This window comes from Haliaeetus albicilla, chromosome 16 (assembly GCF_947461875.1).
Source record: "Haliaeetus albicilla chromosome 16, bHalAlb1.1, whole genome shotgun sequence".
NCBI lineage: Eukaryota > Metazoa > Chordata > Aves > Accipitriformes > Accipitridae > Haliaeetus > Haliaeetus albicilla.
Genome location: NC_091498.1, coordinates 31,398,283 through 31,416,094, shown reverse-complemented (window position 1 = coordinate 31,416,094; position 17,812 = coordinate 31,398,283). Strand labels below are relative to the sequence as shown.

Genomic DNA, 17,812 nt, shown 5'->3' with positions numbered 1-17,812 from the left:
TCATTGTGGGGTCCCCGGGGTGGTTAGGGTGGGGTGCTAACCTGGGGATGTCCCCACACCGCGGTGGGACACCCGGCTGCCCTGCCCTGGGGTGGGACCACTTGTACCGAGTCCTGGGCATTATATAGGGTCCCTGGGGCTGGTTTGTTATTGTAGGGTCTCCCCAGTGACAGCCCTTTATCACAGAGGCTCCCCATACAGGTCTCTTCCCGCAGGGTCTTCCCAGCTGCTCTGCTACCACCGGGAATCCCCGGGTGCTCCTTTGTTATTGTAGGGTCTCCCTATGCAGGTCTGTTATTGTAAGGTTTTCCCACACAGGTCTGTTATTGCAGGGTCTCCCCACCTACGTCTGTTACTGTGGGGTCTCCCTCACGCTGCTTTGGTATTGCAGGGTCTCCCTGCCACAGCTCTGTTCTTGCAGGGTCTCCCCATGCTGTTTTGTTATTGTAGGGTCTCCCCACATAGGTCTATTACTGCAGGGTGTCCCCACGCAGGTCTATTATTGTAGGGTCTCCCCGTGCCGGTGGGTGCCAGCACATCCCAGGCTGCGCCCACTGCTTTGGTAGTGGGGCCTAGGTGCTTCTGGGGGGCTGCCCTCACCCCCCCATTAGCAAAGGTTCGTTAATGGGGCACCTTGTCTGTCCCCTGCCCTGGGGATGGCACGGGGAGGGCTGGGGGTCGGCGTGTCCCTGCGTGTCCCCTGGTATCAGAGGGGCACTGGACATCCCCCCCCCAGCTGCGGGGACAGGGGACGCTGGGGCAGGGCTTTGGGGTGCCAGGAGATGGGGTGCCAGGGCAGGGGGCACAGGGAGTGCAGGGATGGGGGTACAGGGGGGGTAGGGAGGGACAGGGGAGGAGGGGGGGGATGTTGGGGAGCAGGGAATGGGGTGCCAGGGCAGGGAGATAGGGTGCCAGGATAATGGAGGGATCCCAGGGGATAGGGTACCAGGGGAGTGGGGGGATGCCAGGACGGGGGGGATGCCAGGGGATGGGGTACCAGGGGAGTGGGGGGATGCCAGGGGATGGGGGGATGACAGGGGATGGGGTGCCAGGGGAGTGGGACGATGCTAGGGGATGGGGTGCCAAGATGGGGGGGATGCTAGGGAACGGGGTGCCAGGGGAGTAGGGGGGATGCCAGGGGATGGGGTGGCAAGATGGGGGAGGATGATAGGGGATGGGGTGTCAGGGCAGGGGATTGGGACCAGGGGGTGCCAGGGGACGGGGTGCCAGGGGATGGGGTGGCGGGGCTGAGGGACAAGGGGACGGGATCCCAGGGTGATGCCAGGGACCGGGGCGGCGGGGCCGCGGGAGGGGGTGCCAGGACAGCAGGTCAATACTGGTGCCCCCTCCGCGCCCCCGCCGGCCCCGCTGCTTGCCCGGGGCTATTTGAAGTGGGATAGAAAATGCTCGACGGGGTAGCGGGGCGAGTCGATGCCCAGCGCCTGGCAGAGCCCCAGCAGGCGCAGGCAGGCTTCTGCCCGCGTCGCCCCGCCGCAGGCAACGCTCAGGCAGGGCTCCTCGTACTCGCCGGCCCCCGCCGTCTCCTCGAAGAGACGATTGAGACGGACCAAGCCGCGACTTTGCAGCTCCCGCAGAGCCGCCAGCCCCCCGCCGCCCCCCAGGGCCGCCCCGTGCTCCGAGCCCAGGCACATAACGCCGGCCAGGTGGGCTCGGGGCACGGGGCGAGCGGGCAACACCGGCGGCAGCCCCAGCGCCACCAGTACGGCCGCCAGCAGCAGGTCGGGGCCGTAGACCTCCCGGATCCAGTCGCGTAGGTAGAAACCCCCCATGCGGGGGTTGATCTCCAAGAGCCGCGGACCACCCGGACCCAACTTCAGCTCCACGTTGAAGACGCCGTCCCGCAAGCCGCAGGCCAGGCAGCACTGCAGGGCTGCCCGCACCAGTTGCGCCTGCCGGTCGGCGGGCAGGCAGGAGGGCAGGCAGGCGGCCGTCTCCAGAAAGGCGGGCAGGCGCGTCGGGCCGTTGTCGGACACCCAAGCGCCCAACAGCCGCCCCTCGAAGACCACCAGGTCGACGTCGTGCTCGGTGCCCGGCACGTACTCCATCAGCAGCATGGCGTTGCCCCAGCCCAGCCCGATGCCCGGGTGATCGGCGTCATCCCGGAGGTCGCGCCAGAGCCGGGCGGCGTGCGCGTGGCACTGCCCGGCGCTTTCCACCAACCGCACGCCCACGGCGCCCGCCCCGAACTCCAGTTTGGCCACGGCGGGGAAGGGCACGACGCCGGCCGCCCGTTCCACGTCCCCGTGGCTCTGCAGCCGGCGGCAGGGCACGGCGAAGGCGGCGGGCGGCGGGCGGCCCCGGCGGCACCGCTGCAGGTGCTGGTGAGTCCGGCTCTTCTGCTTGGCCACGCGAACGGCGGCGGGCGGGCTGCTGCGTAGCCCCAGGCGCTGGCACACCAGTGCTGCCAGTACCACGCAGTCATCCCAGTAGGAGAGGCAGGCGTGGGGCCGCAGCCCCCGGGCGCGCACCAACTCCATCACCCGCTCCGCGTGCTCCTCGTCCCGCCGGTGCTCCCGGCTGTCGTAGGGTAGGAAGGTCTGCACCAGCCCCGCCGCAAAGTGCTCCGGGTCCGACTCCACCAGGTGGATCTGCATCCCCAGAGAGGTGGCAACCGTGTCAGAGGAGGGGGGCACGTGCTGCTGGCACCGCAGCCGTGCCACCCCCCCACCACTGACTGGGACAGCAGAGAGACCGCCTGAGGTGTGGGCACAGCTACGGTGTGGCTGCTGTGTGCAGGTTGGCGCCTGGCGTTCACTCTGAAACCTACTGATGGCAGTGCCCACCAGCCAGCACCCCAGCCTCCTCACCCTCAGGCCGTAGTCGCGGGCCGCCTCCCAGACGAAGCTCTTGCTGACGCCACCAGCCCCGATGAGCAGGATGTCCTTGCCCTCGACCAGGTGACACTGCGCCCGGTGCAGCAGGGTCTCAGCCAGCAGCCGGGGCAGGTCACCGGGGGGCTCCCCCACGGCGCGCCCCATGGCCTCGGCCAGCAGGCAGGTCTCCAGGCACCGCTGGCTGTTAGCGGACAGGGCCACCAGCTCCAGGGTATCATCCACGCACGCCAGCAAGAAGTCCACGCCTGGGGACGGGGACACCATGCTCAGCCCCCGCAGCAGCGTGGCCCCCCAGGAACCGGCTCTGCCCACCCCCCCCACCCCATGCTCACCCAGGAGGTCTGTGCGGGCGCGGGCACCGCCGCGCTGCTGGGGGCTCAGCTCGGCTTCGGTGGCCAGGAGGGCGGCCATGGCGGTCTCAGCGGCCCCCCGCAGCCGCGTGGCCAGGGCCTGCCGCTGGCCGGGGGCCACCACCCCCCACTGCTGCAGGCTGGAGTCCAGGCCCTGGGGCAGTGCCGCCCCGTGCCGCACCGGTGCCTCCGCGCGCCCCACGCCGCACGCCACCTGCGGGGACACGTCGACGCGGGCATGGGGACACCGGCTGCCGCCGGGACGTGGGGACGTGGGGAGACACACTGACCCAAGGCATGGGGACATGCACTAACCCAGGGCGTGGGGACACGGGCTGCCACCCTGTAGACTGGGGATGCGGTGACCCAGGGCATGGGGACACGGGCTGCCACGCCATTATTTGGGGACATGGGCTGCTACTAGGGCACGGGGACATGCACTAACCCAGGGCATGGGGACACGGACAGCCGCCCAGGGCGTGGGGACACAGGCTGCCATGTCGTAGCCCGGGGATACGGGCTACCGTGGGGGCCTGGGGACACGCAGGGCCACCAGGGTCTGGGGACGTGGACGGCCACCATAGCCTGGTGGGACACGTGCCACCACCCCGTAGCCCGGTGGGACACACAGGGCCGCGCCCCACCCGCGGGTGGGGATGCTCATGGCCACACCCACCATGCCCCACCCGTCCAAAGGGGAGGAGCCTGGGCCGGGCGGGGCCATACCTGGCAGAGCTGGGGCCGGTCCCCCCAGGACCTGCAGACGAGGGTGCAGATGCGCAGGGCCACGGGCAGCCGCGGGGCTGGGCTGCCTGGGGGGCGAGGGACAGGGCAGGCACGGCCGCTGCCCGAGGACGAGGGGTCCCTGCCCGTGTGTGTGTCCCCCCCGCCATGGGGTTCTGGGACCCTGTGTGACACCACGGTGGCCCCGGCCAACCCCAACCCCAGGAGACCACGGGGTCCAGCACGGCTACTGTCCCGTCCCCCCAACCCCACGGGACCGTAGGGGATCGATGGTGGTCACCCCACCACCCTGCCCTGCCCCAGGGGACCACGGGGGTCCAGGGTGGCCACTTTGCCCCCCCCCCTTACCCCAGGGGACTGTGGGGGTCCAGGGTGCCCTTCTCCCCCACGCCAGGGAACCCTGGGGGTCCAGGGTGACCACCTTCACCCCCGGCCCCAGGAGCCCGAGAGTTTGGGTGCCCCGATGGCCACCCACCCATCCCAGGGGCTGGACGCGTGGCCGGCACAGCCGCGGGGAGCCTGGGGGGGGGGACCCTTCCCTCCCATCCCAGGGTGGTGGGCACCCGAAGGCGGGGGCCTTACGTGGGGGGGGCGTGGGCAGGCGGGCGGTGGGCACCAGGGCCTCCAGCAGGACGCTGTCCTCCTCCCGCAGCAGCCCGCGGAGCCGGGCACCCACCGCCTGCACCACCGCCGCCCCCTCCTCCTTCCCGTGGGTGCTGCGGGTGCCCGTCCCACGCCAACGCCACCCCGCCGTCCGCACCGCCACCTGCGCGCACCCCGCCGTGTCACCCCGCGCCGTGGACACCCCAACCGCTTAAGCGTGCCGACCCACCACCTCCATGCCCCCCACCACCACCCCGTGCCACCGCCACCCCCCCAACAGCCACCCCCACCGCCTGGGAGCAGTTGTCACCCTGTGTCACCAGTGACACCCTACTGGTGTGCAACCCGCAGGTGCCCCTGCACACCCCGCTGTGCCCCACAGGTGCCCCCCACCCTTGTGCCCCTGCACACCCCGCTGTGCCCCATGGGTGCCCCCACACACCCTACAGTGCCCACGACCCTGACCCCTACACCCCAGCTGTGCCCCCCGTGTCCCTGCCCACCCCCCCACACTGTACCCCGTGGGTGCCTCCCCCATGCCCCGCCGTGCCCCCGTGCCCACCTGGCTGTAGGGCTCCATGGCGGTGCCCCCCAGGAAGGCGCCCACCTCCTCCTGCACCAGGCTCTCCTGGCCCTGGGGGTCTTCCAGCCGCACCAACCTCACCCCGGGGGCCACCGGATCCGCGGGCAGGTCGCCCCCCGGCCCCAAGATGAAGGCCAGGGTGGGGGGCACGGGCAGGCCGGCGCGGGCCGCCAGCACCCAACGGGTGATCAGCGGGTCCTCGAGCCGGTGGGTGAGCGGGACCGAGCCCCCCGTGGGGCAGTCGAGGTCACGGGCCAGCTCGCCCACCCAGCCGCTCTCGGGGCTCCCCGTCGCAAAGGTGCCCGTCACGTAGTTGGCCCGGCGGGGGGGCACGAAGGTCTCCAGGGTGCTGTGGCCCCCCGCCTCGAAGGAGACCCCCCGGGAGAGCAGCAGGGACCAGGCGCCCGGGGACGTCTCCGAGGGCATCCGGCTGGCCCAGGTGGGCGACAGGCACAGCACCATGGCACCTGCGGGTGGGCAGGGGCGCGGGCAGCGTCTGTCCCGGGCCCCCGGCCCCGAGACCCCCCCCGGGGTGGGGGGCAAAGGGTGCACCCAGCCAGGGGATGGAGCATGGGGGGAGTGATACTGTGGTTGCCCTGGCACCCTGGGTTGGCATTTGCTGCCGGCACTGGTGTGTACTGGGGTTAACGGGGCTGCAGATGTGGGGCACAGCGGCGCTGGCGCCAGCCTCATCCCCTGCCTCAGTTTCCCTCCCGATCCCGGTCATGCAGGCACAGGCGGGTGTGGGGAACGCCTTGGCCCAGGGTTGGAGTAGCCAGCTGGGACACAGGGAGCACCCGCTGTGGGTTCACGGGTGTCTCATACGGGGTGGGAGCAAGGGGGCTGCACGCACCTGGGCAGCGGGTGCCACCCTCCAGCAGGATGGGCAGGAAGGCGGTGGGAGAGCCCAGGATGCAGACGGTCATGTCCAGCGGGCCAAATCCTGCCAGCAAGGCAAGGGTTAACAGACCCGGGACGGGGACCCTCGTTGCCATCCTGTCCCTGGCACTCCAGCCTGGCTGTGAGCCCCCAACCACCCCCATGTCCCCAGCCTGGCACTGTGCCCCCAGCACCACCCTTGTCCCTGCCACCCCCCTGTCCGCAGCCTGGCACTGTGCCCCCAGCACCACCCTTGTCCCTGCCACCCCCCTGTCTGCAGCCTGGCACCGTGCCCCCAGCACCGTCCCAGTCCCTGCCACCCCCGTGTCCCCAGCCTGGCACCGTGCCCCCAGCACCACCCTTGTCCCTGCCACCCCCGTGTCCCCAGCCTGGCACCATGCCCCCAGCACCGTCCCAGTCCCTGCCACCCCCGTGTCCCCAGCCTGGCACTGTGCCCCCAGCACCACCCTTGTCCCTGCCACCCCCGTGTCCCCAGCCTGGCACCGTGCCCCCAGCACCACCCTTGTCCCTGCCACCCCCGTGTTCCCAGCCTGGCACCGTGCCCCCAGCACCACCCTTGTCCCTGCCACCCCCCTGTCCGCAGCCTGGCACCATGCCCCCAGCACCGTCCCAGTCCCTGCCACCCCCGTGTCCCCAGCCTGGCACCGTGCCCCACCACCATCCCAGTCCCTGCCACCCCCAGCTCCCAGCCCCCTGAGCCCCATGCCCCCCATGCCAGCCTCCCCCGTGCCCCCCACCCGTGCGGGGCTCCGCGGAGTGGTCCAGCGTGTGGGGCAGCCCCTCCTGGCGCAGGGCGCTCTGGAGCAGCTCGTAGGCGTGGGTGGCACAGTCGGGGTCCCCGCTGTCCTCGGGCACCTCGCCATCAAGGGCCTCATCCTCCAGCCAGCCCGGGCACAGTGCCTCCGGCCCTGCCCACTCCTGCTCCTTCGGGCTGGACACTGGCTCCACACTCGTCTGGTCCACTGAGAGCTGCAGGGAGCAGAGATGGGGCTGGCGTGGGGTTAAGGGACTGGAATGGGACTGGCATGGGGCTGGCATGGGGCTAATGGGCTGGCATGGGGCTGGCATGGGGTTAAGGGACTGGAATGGGACTGGCATGGGGCTGGTATGGGGCTAATGGGCTGGCATGGAGCTGGCATGGGGTTAAGGGACTGGCATGGGGCTAATAAGCTGGCATAGTGTTCAAGGACTGGAATGGAACTGGCATAGGGCTGGCTTGGGGCTAGGAGGCTGGCATGGGGCCGGCATGGGGTTTAGGGACTGGCATGGGCGTAGCATGGGCCTGGCATGGGGTTTAGGGACTGGAATGGGACTGCCATGGGGCTAATGGGTTGGCATGGGGCTGGCATGGGACTAATGGGTTGGCATGGTGTTGACATGGGGCTGACATGGGGCTAAGGGGCTGGCATGGGACTGGCGTGTGGCCGGCATTGGGGCAGACACTGGGTGGGCACAGCGGTAGGATGCTGGCATGGGGGACATGGGGCAGCCGTGGGGGTAAGGGGCTGCCACGGGGCAGAGGGGCACAGGGTGCCACTGCCCACACGTGGGTGGGGGTGTCAGGGGGCTGCGGGTGCCGGGCACAGAGCCACCACCTCGGGGATGGCGGGGCAGTGCCAGCTGCCGTGGCCGCCAGCTCCCGGACAAAGCGTCCCCTTGTCCCCACGGGGTCACGCGGCGGGTGGGCACAGCTCGCCACGCCACCCGCTTCCCTACAGCAGTGCCCGGCACCGCCGGGGCTCACCGGGGCCGTGCCCCACCGGGATGGGGCACCCACCTCTGCCCGGTTCCCCCCACCTGGGGGCCACTCACCATCCTGGTGACCGAGGGGCTGCAAGAGACGGACGGGCAGAGTCAGCGGGACTTCCTTGGGGACCTGCCAGCCCCTGGTCACCCCCACCCAGTGCTGGGGACCCCCCCTCCTGCAGCACCCACCAAGGCCAGGCACCATTCCTGGGGCACCCCTTGGAGCCAGCCGGGGTGACCCCAGGTTGTCCCCTCGGTGCCAGCCCCGGTGACCCTGCCAGCTCCGGCTGAGCCCGAGCAGGGATTAGCGTAATCCCATGCCAGCTCAGCACCGTCGGGGGCAACCCCGTGCCCAGGGTGCCAAGGTGCCCTGGGGACGTGGACCCGGGTATCTGGGACCTCCCTGTCATCCGTCCCCCCCACCTTAGGGGTGCCCCAGCTCCCAGCAGGGTGCCTGGCAGACCTGGGCACGAAGGGAAACTGAGGCACGGAGCTGAGCGGTGTCCGCTTGCAGCCACCCACCCAGGGTCCCCCAGCTCAGCTCCTACAGCCCCATGGGGAGGCTGGGACCCGGTGACAGGGTTAGGGGACACATGGCTCTGTCCCCTGCCCGCCGGTGAGCGCCTGCCAGCATGAGGACCCCCCAAGACGCAGACATGGGGCAGCCACGGGGGTCCCAGCAGGTCCGTGTCCCACCCCCCCCCAGCCTGGGGACTGTCCCGTGCCCCCTCTGTCCCTGGCTGGGGGATGACCCTGCGGTCCCCAAGCCAGGACAGCTGTGTCCCCCGCGCCTGCCCTGGGTACCTTGGGGTGGGAGCCGTGGCCTGAGAACGCGCAGGGGACGAGGGCTCGGGGAAGCCTGGCACAGGGGACACCGCTCGGCTCTGGCCTTTAAACCCCCGCCCTGTGCCACCCCGGGGTGCCCGGCCCCCAGCCCCGTGCCCCGGATTAGGCGGCGGGCACGGCGGGCGGCACAGAGTCCCATTGTCCCCTCCGAGGCCGGGGGGGGGCACGGGCACCTCGCGCCAGGCGCTGGCACCCTCACCGTGAGCCAGGCTTGCACCCCTGTCCCTGGCCTCGTCCCCGTCCCCAAAGACAACGAGGGACAGCAGGGAGGCCACGGGGACGTGCTGCCGTGGAAGGACCTGGGGCGATGGCTCAGCGTGCCAGGGTGTCCCTGTCCCACGGTCCCTGTGCCCAAGCTGGCCGGGCTGGGCATGGCCCCCCCTCGCCGTCCCCGTCCCCCTCTCCGCAGCGTGGCAGAGCTGCCAGGCTGCACGTCCCCCGGCTTAGGTCCAGCTGCCCACGGCGTCACTGTCACCGTCACTGGCAGGCACAGAGCCACCAGCACGGCCACCACGCCGCAGAGCCCTGCACACCTGCCCTGCCACGCTGCTTGGTGCACACACGTGCACAGGTACACAGATGCACGCACACACGCATGCACACACGTGCATGTACACGTGCCGGCATGCAGACACGCACATGCACACACAGAGACATGCCCGTGCACATGCATGCATGTACACATGCAGGCATGCAGACATGCACACATGGACATGCACAGCCATGCCCGTGCATGCATGCACATAAACATGCACGCACACACGCATGCACAAACACGCATGGCCATGCCTGCACGCGTGTCCACACGCGCACACAGACACGCACGCATGCCCGCACACACGCATGTACACCCACAGCCCTGCCCACACACACGCACAGAGACACGCACATGCACACGCGTGCGTGCACACACGCACACTTGTGCGCACACACACACACCCCTCGCCACCTGGGTCCCGCTGCTCCTGCACCCACATCCCCCCGAAAAAAAGCACCCACACCCACGCACACACACCCCCCCACCCCCCGGGACCCCACACTCGCGCCAGCACCCACCGGCGTGACAGTGGCGGTGGCGGTGGCTGCGGTGTGGCCGGTGCTGTCGCGCCCCGAGCAGCGGCTGTGCCCGCTCCGGTCCCGGCGGGGCGGTCCCGGGGAGGGGCGGGGCGGGACCGGGGGAGGCCCGGGGGGGGCCGGGGGGAAAGGGGGGGGGCGCGGGGTGCGGAGCCCCGGCGGGGGCGGGGGGGGTGGGGAATGGGAGAAGGGGGCACCGGGGGAACCGGGGCCGGGGGAGCCACTGCGGGGGACGGGGACGGGGACGGGGAACGGGGACGGGGACGGGGGACGGGGGACGGGGACAGCCCGGCGGGGTCACCCGGGGCCGGCTGTAAAACTGACACCGCGGAGCACAAATGTCAGGGCTGGAGCCGGGCGGCTGCAACCCCCCCGGGGAGCTATTCCCGACCCCATGGCATGGCACGGCATGGCATGGCACAGCACTGCACGGCATGGCACGGCATGGCATGGCACAGCACGGTATGGCACAGCATGGCACGGCATGGCATGGCACAGTATGGCACAGCATGGTATGGCACAGCACTGCACAGCATGGCACGGTATGACATGGCATGGCATAGCATGGCACAGCATGGCACAACATGGTATGGTATGGCATGGCATGGCATGGCACAGCACAGCATGGAACAGCATGGTATGGCACAGCACAGCACGACATGGCATGGTACAGCATGACATGGCATGGTACAGCATGACATGGCACAGCACAGTATGGCACAGTATGGCATGGCACGGCACTGCACAGCATGGCACAGCACAGTATGGCACAGGATGGTATGGCACAGCACAGTATGATGTGGCACAGTATGGCACGGCACAGCACAGCACGGCATGGCATGGCATGGCAAACAGGGAATGGTACCACATGGCACGGCATGGCATGCAGGGAACAGCACGGCACGGCATGGCCTACAGGATGCGTGGGAAATGGTGTGGCACAGCATGGCATGGCTCGGCACAGCCCACGGCACGCGCAGCATGGCACAGCGCAGCGCGGTGCGGCGTGCACGGCGTGTCACGGCACAGCGTGGCACAGTGTGGCACGGCACAGGGCAGCACATGTGGCATGGCGTGATACGACGTGGCATGGCGTGATACGACATGGCGTGGTGTGGTGTGGCGTGGCACGGCGTGGCACAGCACAGCCCAGCACGGGTAGCGGCGGTGCCGGTGCCACCCATGGTTTGTCCCTGTTTACCTGGGCCCCACCTGGTTAAAGGACCGCTGCAGGCAGGGGAGCAGGCAGGGGAGCAGGCAGGGTGCCCGCACCCCTGCCCTGCCTCCCAGGCCTGGCACTGCCACCCTCCCGAGCCCCGAGGAGGCGGGGGGGGGGCACAAACGGGTCCCGGCCCCCCCGGCCCCCCCTCCCCGTGGCCCCAGAGCCCCCCCCGGGGCCGTACCCGGGGTGCCCGCGGGAGCCCAGGCTTCGGGGTGCCCCTGGGGACACCCCGGGCTGGCAACAGCCTCCCAGCAACAGCCCGGTGTCGCTCACGACGCTGGTCCCAGCCTCCCGGAGCGGGGACATGCCGGGCCCCGGTGGCCCCCCCCGACCCCCCAGACTCTGCCAAGCACCGTGTCCTCCCGTGTGTGTCCCCCCCGTGTCCGTGTTCCCTCCGTGTCCCCCTGTCACAGCCCAGTCCCGAGGACCCCATCTATCCCGGTCCCTCCCGGGATGCTCCCCCCCCCGCCAATGTCCCCGGGCTGTCCCGGTGCCCCGAGAAGCGGGATGCGGGTACCCGGGGTCCCCCCCCCGTCCCCCCTGTCCCCCCCTGCCCGGGGTGTCCCCGTGCCACCGGCGTCCCCACGTATCTGTGCCGTCGACGGGGGTGCCCGAAGTGCCCCCACGCCGGGGATGGGGCGTCCCCGTGCCCCCCATGGCGGGGTTGGGGTCCCCAGCCGGACGGTGTCCCCTCTGTGTGTGTCCGTCCCCCCCCCGCGTCCCGCTGTCGCCGGGACCCCCCCGCCCTCCGCTGCCGCGCTGATTCCTCCGCTCCGGCAGGGGGCGCAGCGGCACCCACCGCCCCCGCCGGCCGCTCCCGCTGGGCGCACGAGCGCGAAGGGGCGGGGCGGCAGCGTCCGGCGGCCATGGCGGACACCGAGAAGCTCAACCTCGACTCCATCATCAGCCGCCTCCTGGAGGGTGAGCGGCCACCGCCACCGCCGGCATCCCCCGACCCCCGGCACCCCTAACAGCCACGGATTCCCCCCCCGCAGCCACCTCGGGATCCCCACAACGGCCTCCGCCCCCGCCCCGAACGGGCCTGCTCCCCTTAACGGCCTCCAGCCCGCCCCCCCCCCCCGCCCCGCCGCCTTCCACGGCCCTGGCCCCCCCACACCAACTCCTACCCATCCCACAACGGCCCCAGTCCCCCCCTATCAGTCTCCCGTCCCCCAATCGGCTGGCCAGCCTGGGGTCTTCCCCACCGTCAGGCCGGGGCAGCCCCTGAACCTCGGGGGGGGGGCTGGAGAATATGGTGGGGGGTGCTGGAGGCTGTGTAGAACTGGGGACCTCGGGCTGGATACTGGGGGGCTGTGCAGGGGATGGGGCCTGGATATTGGGCTGGGAGGTTTGGGAGGCAGAAGGGAAGTTTTTTGGGGGGAGGGGGGGTGTTGGGGGGTTGTGGGTTTGGGGGGCTCAGGGGAGTGGGGGGGCTGGTATGGGGGCTGCTGGATTTGGGATAGAGTGGGGGGGACTGTGTTAGGGGATGTAGGGTGAGGGGTGTGTTTGGGCACAGGGGTGCTAGGTTGGCAGGCACCGGGGAGGGGGGAGGATCGAGGTTTGCAGGCCCTGCAGTTTGGGGGGCCCTGCCACAACTCCCAGCTCTGGCAGGAGAGGGGTGCACTGGGGCAGGGGGTGATCCATGCCCATCCATTTCGGGGCAGGCCAGGACCCTCTCGGGGGGGGGGGCACCCAGATCCCTCCTGCCTGTCGTTCCTGTGCCCAATATGTGTCCCTCAGTGGCAGTGTGGGGGGGGTGTGCGGGGTGCTGGCAGGCAGGGTACGGGGGCTGTGCAGGGTGCTGGCAGGGTCCCTGACGCCTGTCTCTCTGGTGGGGCCAGTCCAAGGGTCGCGGCCGGGGAAGAACGTGCAGCTGACGGAGAACGAGATCCGGGGGCTGTGCCTGAAGTCACGGGAGATCTTCCTGAGCCAGCCCATCCTGCTGGAGCTGGAGGCACCCCTCAAGATCTGCGGTGAGGGCTGGCTGGGTGTCGCACCAGCTGGGCACAGGCTGGGCGAGCCCCCGGGATGGGTGTGGGGCCAGCTGGGGGTCCCTGTGCTTCCCTGGGGACATGGATGGGCAGCACTGGAGCCCACTGTGGGGTGGCGTAGGGGACTGCGGGGAGCTGGGGTCCCATGCACACCCTGCGTCCCCCCCCAGGCGACATCCACGGGCAATACTACGACCTGCTGCGGCTCTTTGAGTACGGGGGCTTCCCCCCTGAAAGCAACTACCTGTTCCTGGGCGACTACGTGGACCGGGGCAAGCAGTCACTGGAGACCATCTGCCTGCTGCTCGCCTACAAGATCAAATACCCCGAGAACTTCTTCCTGCTGCGTGGTAACCATGAGTGCGCCAGCATCAACCGCATCTATGGCTTCTATGACGAGTGTGAGTGCTCGGGCTGCGGCTGCATCTCCCCACAACCCCTCTGCCATCCCCACGCACCCTGTAGCCGGTGTCGTCCCTGTGCTGTCCTGCACCAACCCCGCCTAGAGCTGCTGTGACCAGGGGGGAGTCCTCCTGCCACCCCCATATCCCCCTGCATCCCCTGTACCTTCCTCATACCCACAACCAACCTGTACCACCCCAGTGCTCCCAGCACCCTCCACATTGAGTGTCCCACGCCCACCCTGTGCCCCCCCTGCCAACCACCTCTATGAGCCTGCACCCCGAGGAGACTCCCTGCGTGAGGCAGTGCTGCCCCATGGCATTGCCCCCATGCAGCTGGAGCTCTGCTGGGGTCGGTGGGCCTCTGGGCGGCTGCGTGTGCTTCACCTGGGGGGGGCACGAGCCCATGGTGGGGGCTCTTGGGGAGCCCTGCACACCCATGTAACCCCAAAGGGGCAACACTAGGCACTCACACGCACTGCCTTGCAGGCAAGCGGCGATACAACATCAAGCTCTGGAAGACTTTCACCGACTGCTTCAACTGTTTGCCCATTGCCGCTATCGTGGACGAGAAGATCTTCTGCTGCCACGGAGGTGGGCACAGCCCTGCCTGGGGCTTCGGGGAAGCAGCCACTGGGGGCTGGAGCGGGGGGACGGGAGCTCTGTGCTAATGCTTTGAGGGTGCCCTGGGGGGACAGGGGCTGTTGCTGAAGAAGCAGGGCCTGACGCGGCCCCCCGCTTCTCGTAGGGCTGTCTCCCGACCTGCAGTCGATGGAGCAGATCCGGCGGATCATGCGCCCCACGGACGTGCCGGATCAGGGCCTGCTCTGTGACCTGCTCTGGTCCGACCCCGACAAGGATGTGCAGGGTTGGGGCGAGAATGACCGCGGCGTTTCCTTCACCTTCGGGGCAGAGGTGGTGGCGAAGTTCCTGCACAAACACGACCTGGACCTCATCTGCCGGGCGCACCAGGTACCGCCACTGGGCATCTGGTTGCTGGGGGAAGTCGGGTGCACCTTTGGGGTGTGGATTTGGATCCCCAGCAGGTACTGGGTATGGGGCAGGCGTTTCTATCCCGTGTATTTGCCCCTCAAGGGCAGTATTTGCTCTAGGGGCTGCCTGGGTCCGTACAGGTGGGATTCCAGCGAGGTGTTTGCCCCCAGAGGGGGATGTTTGACCTTGGGCATGCTGGGGGGCTTGTCAGGACTCTGTGGATAGGACCCCTGGGAGTATATGCCCTAGGGGATGGGTATTTGCCCCGGGGGTGGGTTTTTACCCTCGGGGCACCTGGTTCAGCACTGTCTCCGATGCCCACGCAGGTGGTGGAGGACGGCTACGAATTCTTCGCCAAGCGCCAGCTTGTCACCCTCTTCTCGGCGCCCAATTATTGCGGGGAGTTCGACAACGCAGGCGCCATGATGAGCGTGGATGAAACACTTATGTGTTCATTTCAGGTGGGCTGGGGGACATGTCAGCAGTGCTGGGGGGTGGCAGGCAGGCAGGCCCGTGGTGACCGCTGGGGGGGGCTGCGGGAGGGCCCCGGTTCCTGCAGGGAGGGGAGGCTGGGGCACAGGAGGGAGAACAGAGTTGGGGGGGAGCCTCCACCCTCAAGGTGGGAGGGAAGTGGGAAGCTGGGGCAGGAGGGGGCACGGCGTGCGGCCTCCCCCCACTCACCCTTTCCCCTCCCCTCCCCCAGATTTTGAAGCCGGCTGACAAGAACAAGGGCAAATACGGGCAGTTCAGCGGGCTGAACCCCGCGGGACGCCCTGTCACCCCTCCCCGCAACTCTGCCAAAGCCAAGAAATGAGCCGCGAGCCACCCCCTCCCCGGCTGGGGCCCGGCCCCCCGCCCTCAGCATCAGGTCGCTTTTCTTTCGACTCGTTTTTTATTTGTAAGATCCTGCCCCCCCCGCCACACTCCACCGAACCAAATACAGCCTCGCCAGGGCAGGGACCGCCGGGGCGAAGGGGGACCCCAGAGCCCAGCCCTGGGATGGTAGTGGAGGGGTGGGGCAGGAGGATTTTTTGGGAATAAACTTGTAATGGGTCGTGGGGGGGTGCCTGTGTTTGGGGGCCGATACTGGGTCAGGGCAGCGCCCATCCTGGTGGCTGGACGCTGGAGGGGTGGGGTGCCGGCAGCTCAGCACCCTCAGGGCTCTCAGTACTCGCCATCGCTGTCCTCCGCCAGCACCTCCAGGGTGGGGGCCAGGCCGCGCCCCCCTGGCGTCAACACCGAGCCAAAAAACAGAGAGCGAAACTGTGGGGAGAGGTGGGGGTCAGGAGGGGGCTGTGCCCATCCCCCTGCCCCCAGGCACGCCCGTGCCCATCCCAGACCTTCTTGTGAGGGGGGGTCCCCAGCACAGCTCTTTCCTCCTCCTCCTCTTCCTCCTCGGTGTCGCTTTCGGCTGGATCCGGGATGCACAGTGGGAAAGTGGGGATGGGAGGCACCCCCGAGCCCTCCTCGTAGGTGCTGGGTTCCATGGCAATCATGTAGGACTCGAGGTCATCGGCGAAGTCATCTGATGGGGCAGGCAGGTGGGACACACTGTTGGGGAGAGAGTGAGTAAGCAGGGGCAGAGTGGGGACCGTTCACTCTGGTCCCTACTGATGGCAGCTGAGCTGGGACTGTCACCTCCCCTGAGGCTGACACAAGCCCCGCTCACCCGTTGGCCGTGGGGGGCTGCAAGTTGCTTTCTGGGTCTGAGAGGGTGGCCAGCACCAGGTGGACCTCCAGCACTGCGTCTTCCAGGGTGAAGATCACTGGCCTGCGGGCAGAGAGGGCCTGAGGTGGGGGGCCAGGGGCAAGGCTGGCACAGGGGGGCCAGGGGGCCCGCTCCTACCTGCCAGGCACGTCGTAGTGGACGGTGAGGGGCAGGTTGGAGGCCTCAGCGAAGGTCAGCAGCCCCTGGGGACAAAGAGGAGGTTGGGGGGGGGGGGCTGAGGGGTGACATGGGGCTGGGGAGCGCTGGGCAGGAACTCACCCGAAACTCCTTGAGGCAGAAAGTGATGCGGGAGCCCGGGGCCACGGCCGCCATCTGAAACTCGTCCTCAGCCAGCCACAGCTCCGTCACCATCGTTTTCCCTGGCTCTGGGGGGGGTGCGTGGGGTGGGTCAGGGGGCTGTGCTGGCGCCCCAAGGCCAGGGAAGGGGACACACACACACAGGCCCCACCGCAGGGCTCACCTGCTTCGTCCTCCACGTGGTTCCGAAGGCTGATCTTGCCCCCAGGGCCAGCTGCCAGCGTCACCTCAGCCAGCGTCTGGGGGAAGTGGACCACGGCCTCCGCTAGCACCCTGTGGGCACATGGGGGGGGGGCACACCTACAGCTAGAGCACCCTCCACCTTCTTCAAGGGTCCCTTCTTCCAGCCCCCTGGCCATCCCAGTGCCACCCCAATGTCCCTTTTGCCCCCCCACCCCCCTGCCGCGGTGTGCCGCTGCCGGTCCCCACTCACCGTGCCGGGGCGCAGAGGCTGCTGGCGCAGCGCTGGGTGTCGAAGACGGCCTGCAGCCGCTCGCACTCCTGGAAGGTCAGGTTGTGGGTCTTGGTGACGCCTGGCAGGGAGGGCACCGGTTCAGCGGGACAGGACGGCAGCGCCGGCGTGTCTGTGTGTCCCCCTCCCGTGCCGGCATGTCCACGTGTCCCGCTCCCGTGCCGTGTCGCCACCGGCACTCACCGTACTTGCAGTGGAGCTGCACGACGAGGCGGCTGGCGCGGGGTTTGAGCAGGATGAGACATTTCCCCACCGTCTTCTCCAGCGAGGGCAGCGAGCGGAAAACACCCAGGAAGGACTTGCGGGGCAGAGGGACAGATATGGGAGAGGGTCACCCTGCCTGGTCCCCCCACCCCAGAAGAACGGGGAGATTTTGGGGGTTGGGGGGGGGTGACCGAGCAGGGTGCTGCACCTTCATGAGGACTTTGCATCGGCAGAGCTCTAGGTGGGGCGGGGGGCCGCTCGCCTCGTACAGCTGGAAGAAGAGGGGGGCGAAGAGGAAGGAGGCGAAGGCCGAGCGAGACGAGTTGACGGCGCGCAGGGACAGCTGGGGGGGACACACTGACATGACACTATGTACAGGACAGAGAGAGTTCCCCCCCCAGCCCCAGCCCCAGCGGGGATGGAGGGGGGGGGTCCACAGGTGCCCCCCATTTCCCGGTGCCCCGTACCCCGCTCTCGGTGGGTTCCAGGTAGAGCTCGTCCCCGATGCGGGACAGGGAGTGCACGGCTCGGCCGAGGACTGGGGGGGGAATGGGGGGGGTGAGGCCGGGCACCCCCATACCCCCCCCCCCCCCGTTACCCCCCCGGCCCCGCTCACCTTTGACGTTGCCGCCGGCGATGATGCACTTCATGGCGGGGAGGGGGCGGGGCCGGGGCTGCCTGCCCCGCCCCCTAGCTTAGACCACACTCTCCGACCACGCCCCCTTCTCCCAAAGCCACGCCCCTTCCCTGAAAGTAACGCCCCCACCAGATGGTTGCGCCCGGCGTCCCCCCGCGGTGGCGG

The 17,812-nt window shown here is 69.3% G+C and overlaps 3 protein-coding genes across 4 annotated transcripts; 1 reads left to right on the top strand and 2 right to left on the bottom strand.

Moving 5' to 3' along the window:
• Window positions 1-683: 683 nt before the first annotated feature.
• Window positions 684-8,644, bottom strand: CARNS1 (carnosine synthase 1). 2 transcript variants are annotated; one of them, XM_069804211.1, is made up of 10 exons: window positions 8,586-8,644; window positions 7,848-7,866; window positions 6,773-7,004; window positions 5,989-6,078; window positions 5,115-5,602; window positions 4,532-4,715; window positions 3,932-4,017; window positions 3,188-3,419; window positions 2,829-3,100; window positions 684-2,609 (listed from the first exon to the last, which is right to left on the bottom strand). In XM_069804211.1, exons 2-10 carry the CDS (start codon window positions 7,848-7,850, stop codon window positions 1,383-1,385), a joined length of 2,814 nt encoding a protein of 937 aa, XP_069660312.1. In that variant the 5' UTR covers window positions 7,851-7,866; window positions 8,586-8,644; the 3' UTR covers window positions 684-1,382. The 2 variants fall into 2 exon arrangements, with proteins under 2 accessions (XP_069660312.1, XP_069660313.1); XM_069804212.1 differs by lacking the exon at window positions 8,586-8,644 and having other exon boundaries at window positions 7,813-7,857.
• A 3,042-nt stretch (window positions 8,645-11,686) lies between these two features.
• PPP1CA (protein phosphatase 1 catalytic subunit alpha) lies at window positions 11,687-15,362 on the top strand. Its single transcript, XM_069804210.1, has 7 exons — window positions 11,687-11,844; window positions 12,765-12,896; window positions 13,085-13,315; window positions 13,805-13,909; window positions 14,064-14,287; window positions 14,635-14,769; window positions 15,012-15,362. Exons 1-7 carry the CDS (start codon window positions 11,790-11,792, stop codon window positions 15,120-15,122), a joined length of 993 nt encoding a protein of 330 aa, XP_069660311.1. The 5' UTR covers window positions 11,687-11,789; the 3' UTR covers window positions 15,123-15,362.
• On the bottom strand, window positions 15,182-17,790 carry RAD9A (RAD9 checkpoint clamp component A). The gene is made up of 11 exons (XM_069804209.1): window positions 17,627-17,790; window positions 17,478-17,548; window positions 17,219-17,353; window positions 16,990-17,104; window positions 16,768-16,867; window positions 16,498-16,607; window positions 16,296-16,402; window positions 16,155-16,219; window positions 15,978-16,079; window positions 15,649-15,859; window positions 15,182-15,571 (listed from the first exon to the last, which is right to left on the bottom strand). Exons 1-11 carry the CDS (start codon window positions 17,658-17,660, stop codon window positions 15,473-15,475), a joined length of 1,149 nt encoding a protein of 382 aa, XP_069660310.1. The 5' UTR covers window positions 17,661-17,790; the 3' UTR covers window positions 15,182-15,472.
• Window positions 17,791-17,812: the final 22 nt, after the last annotated feature.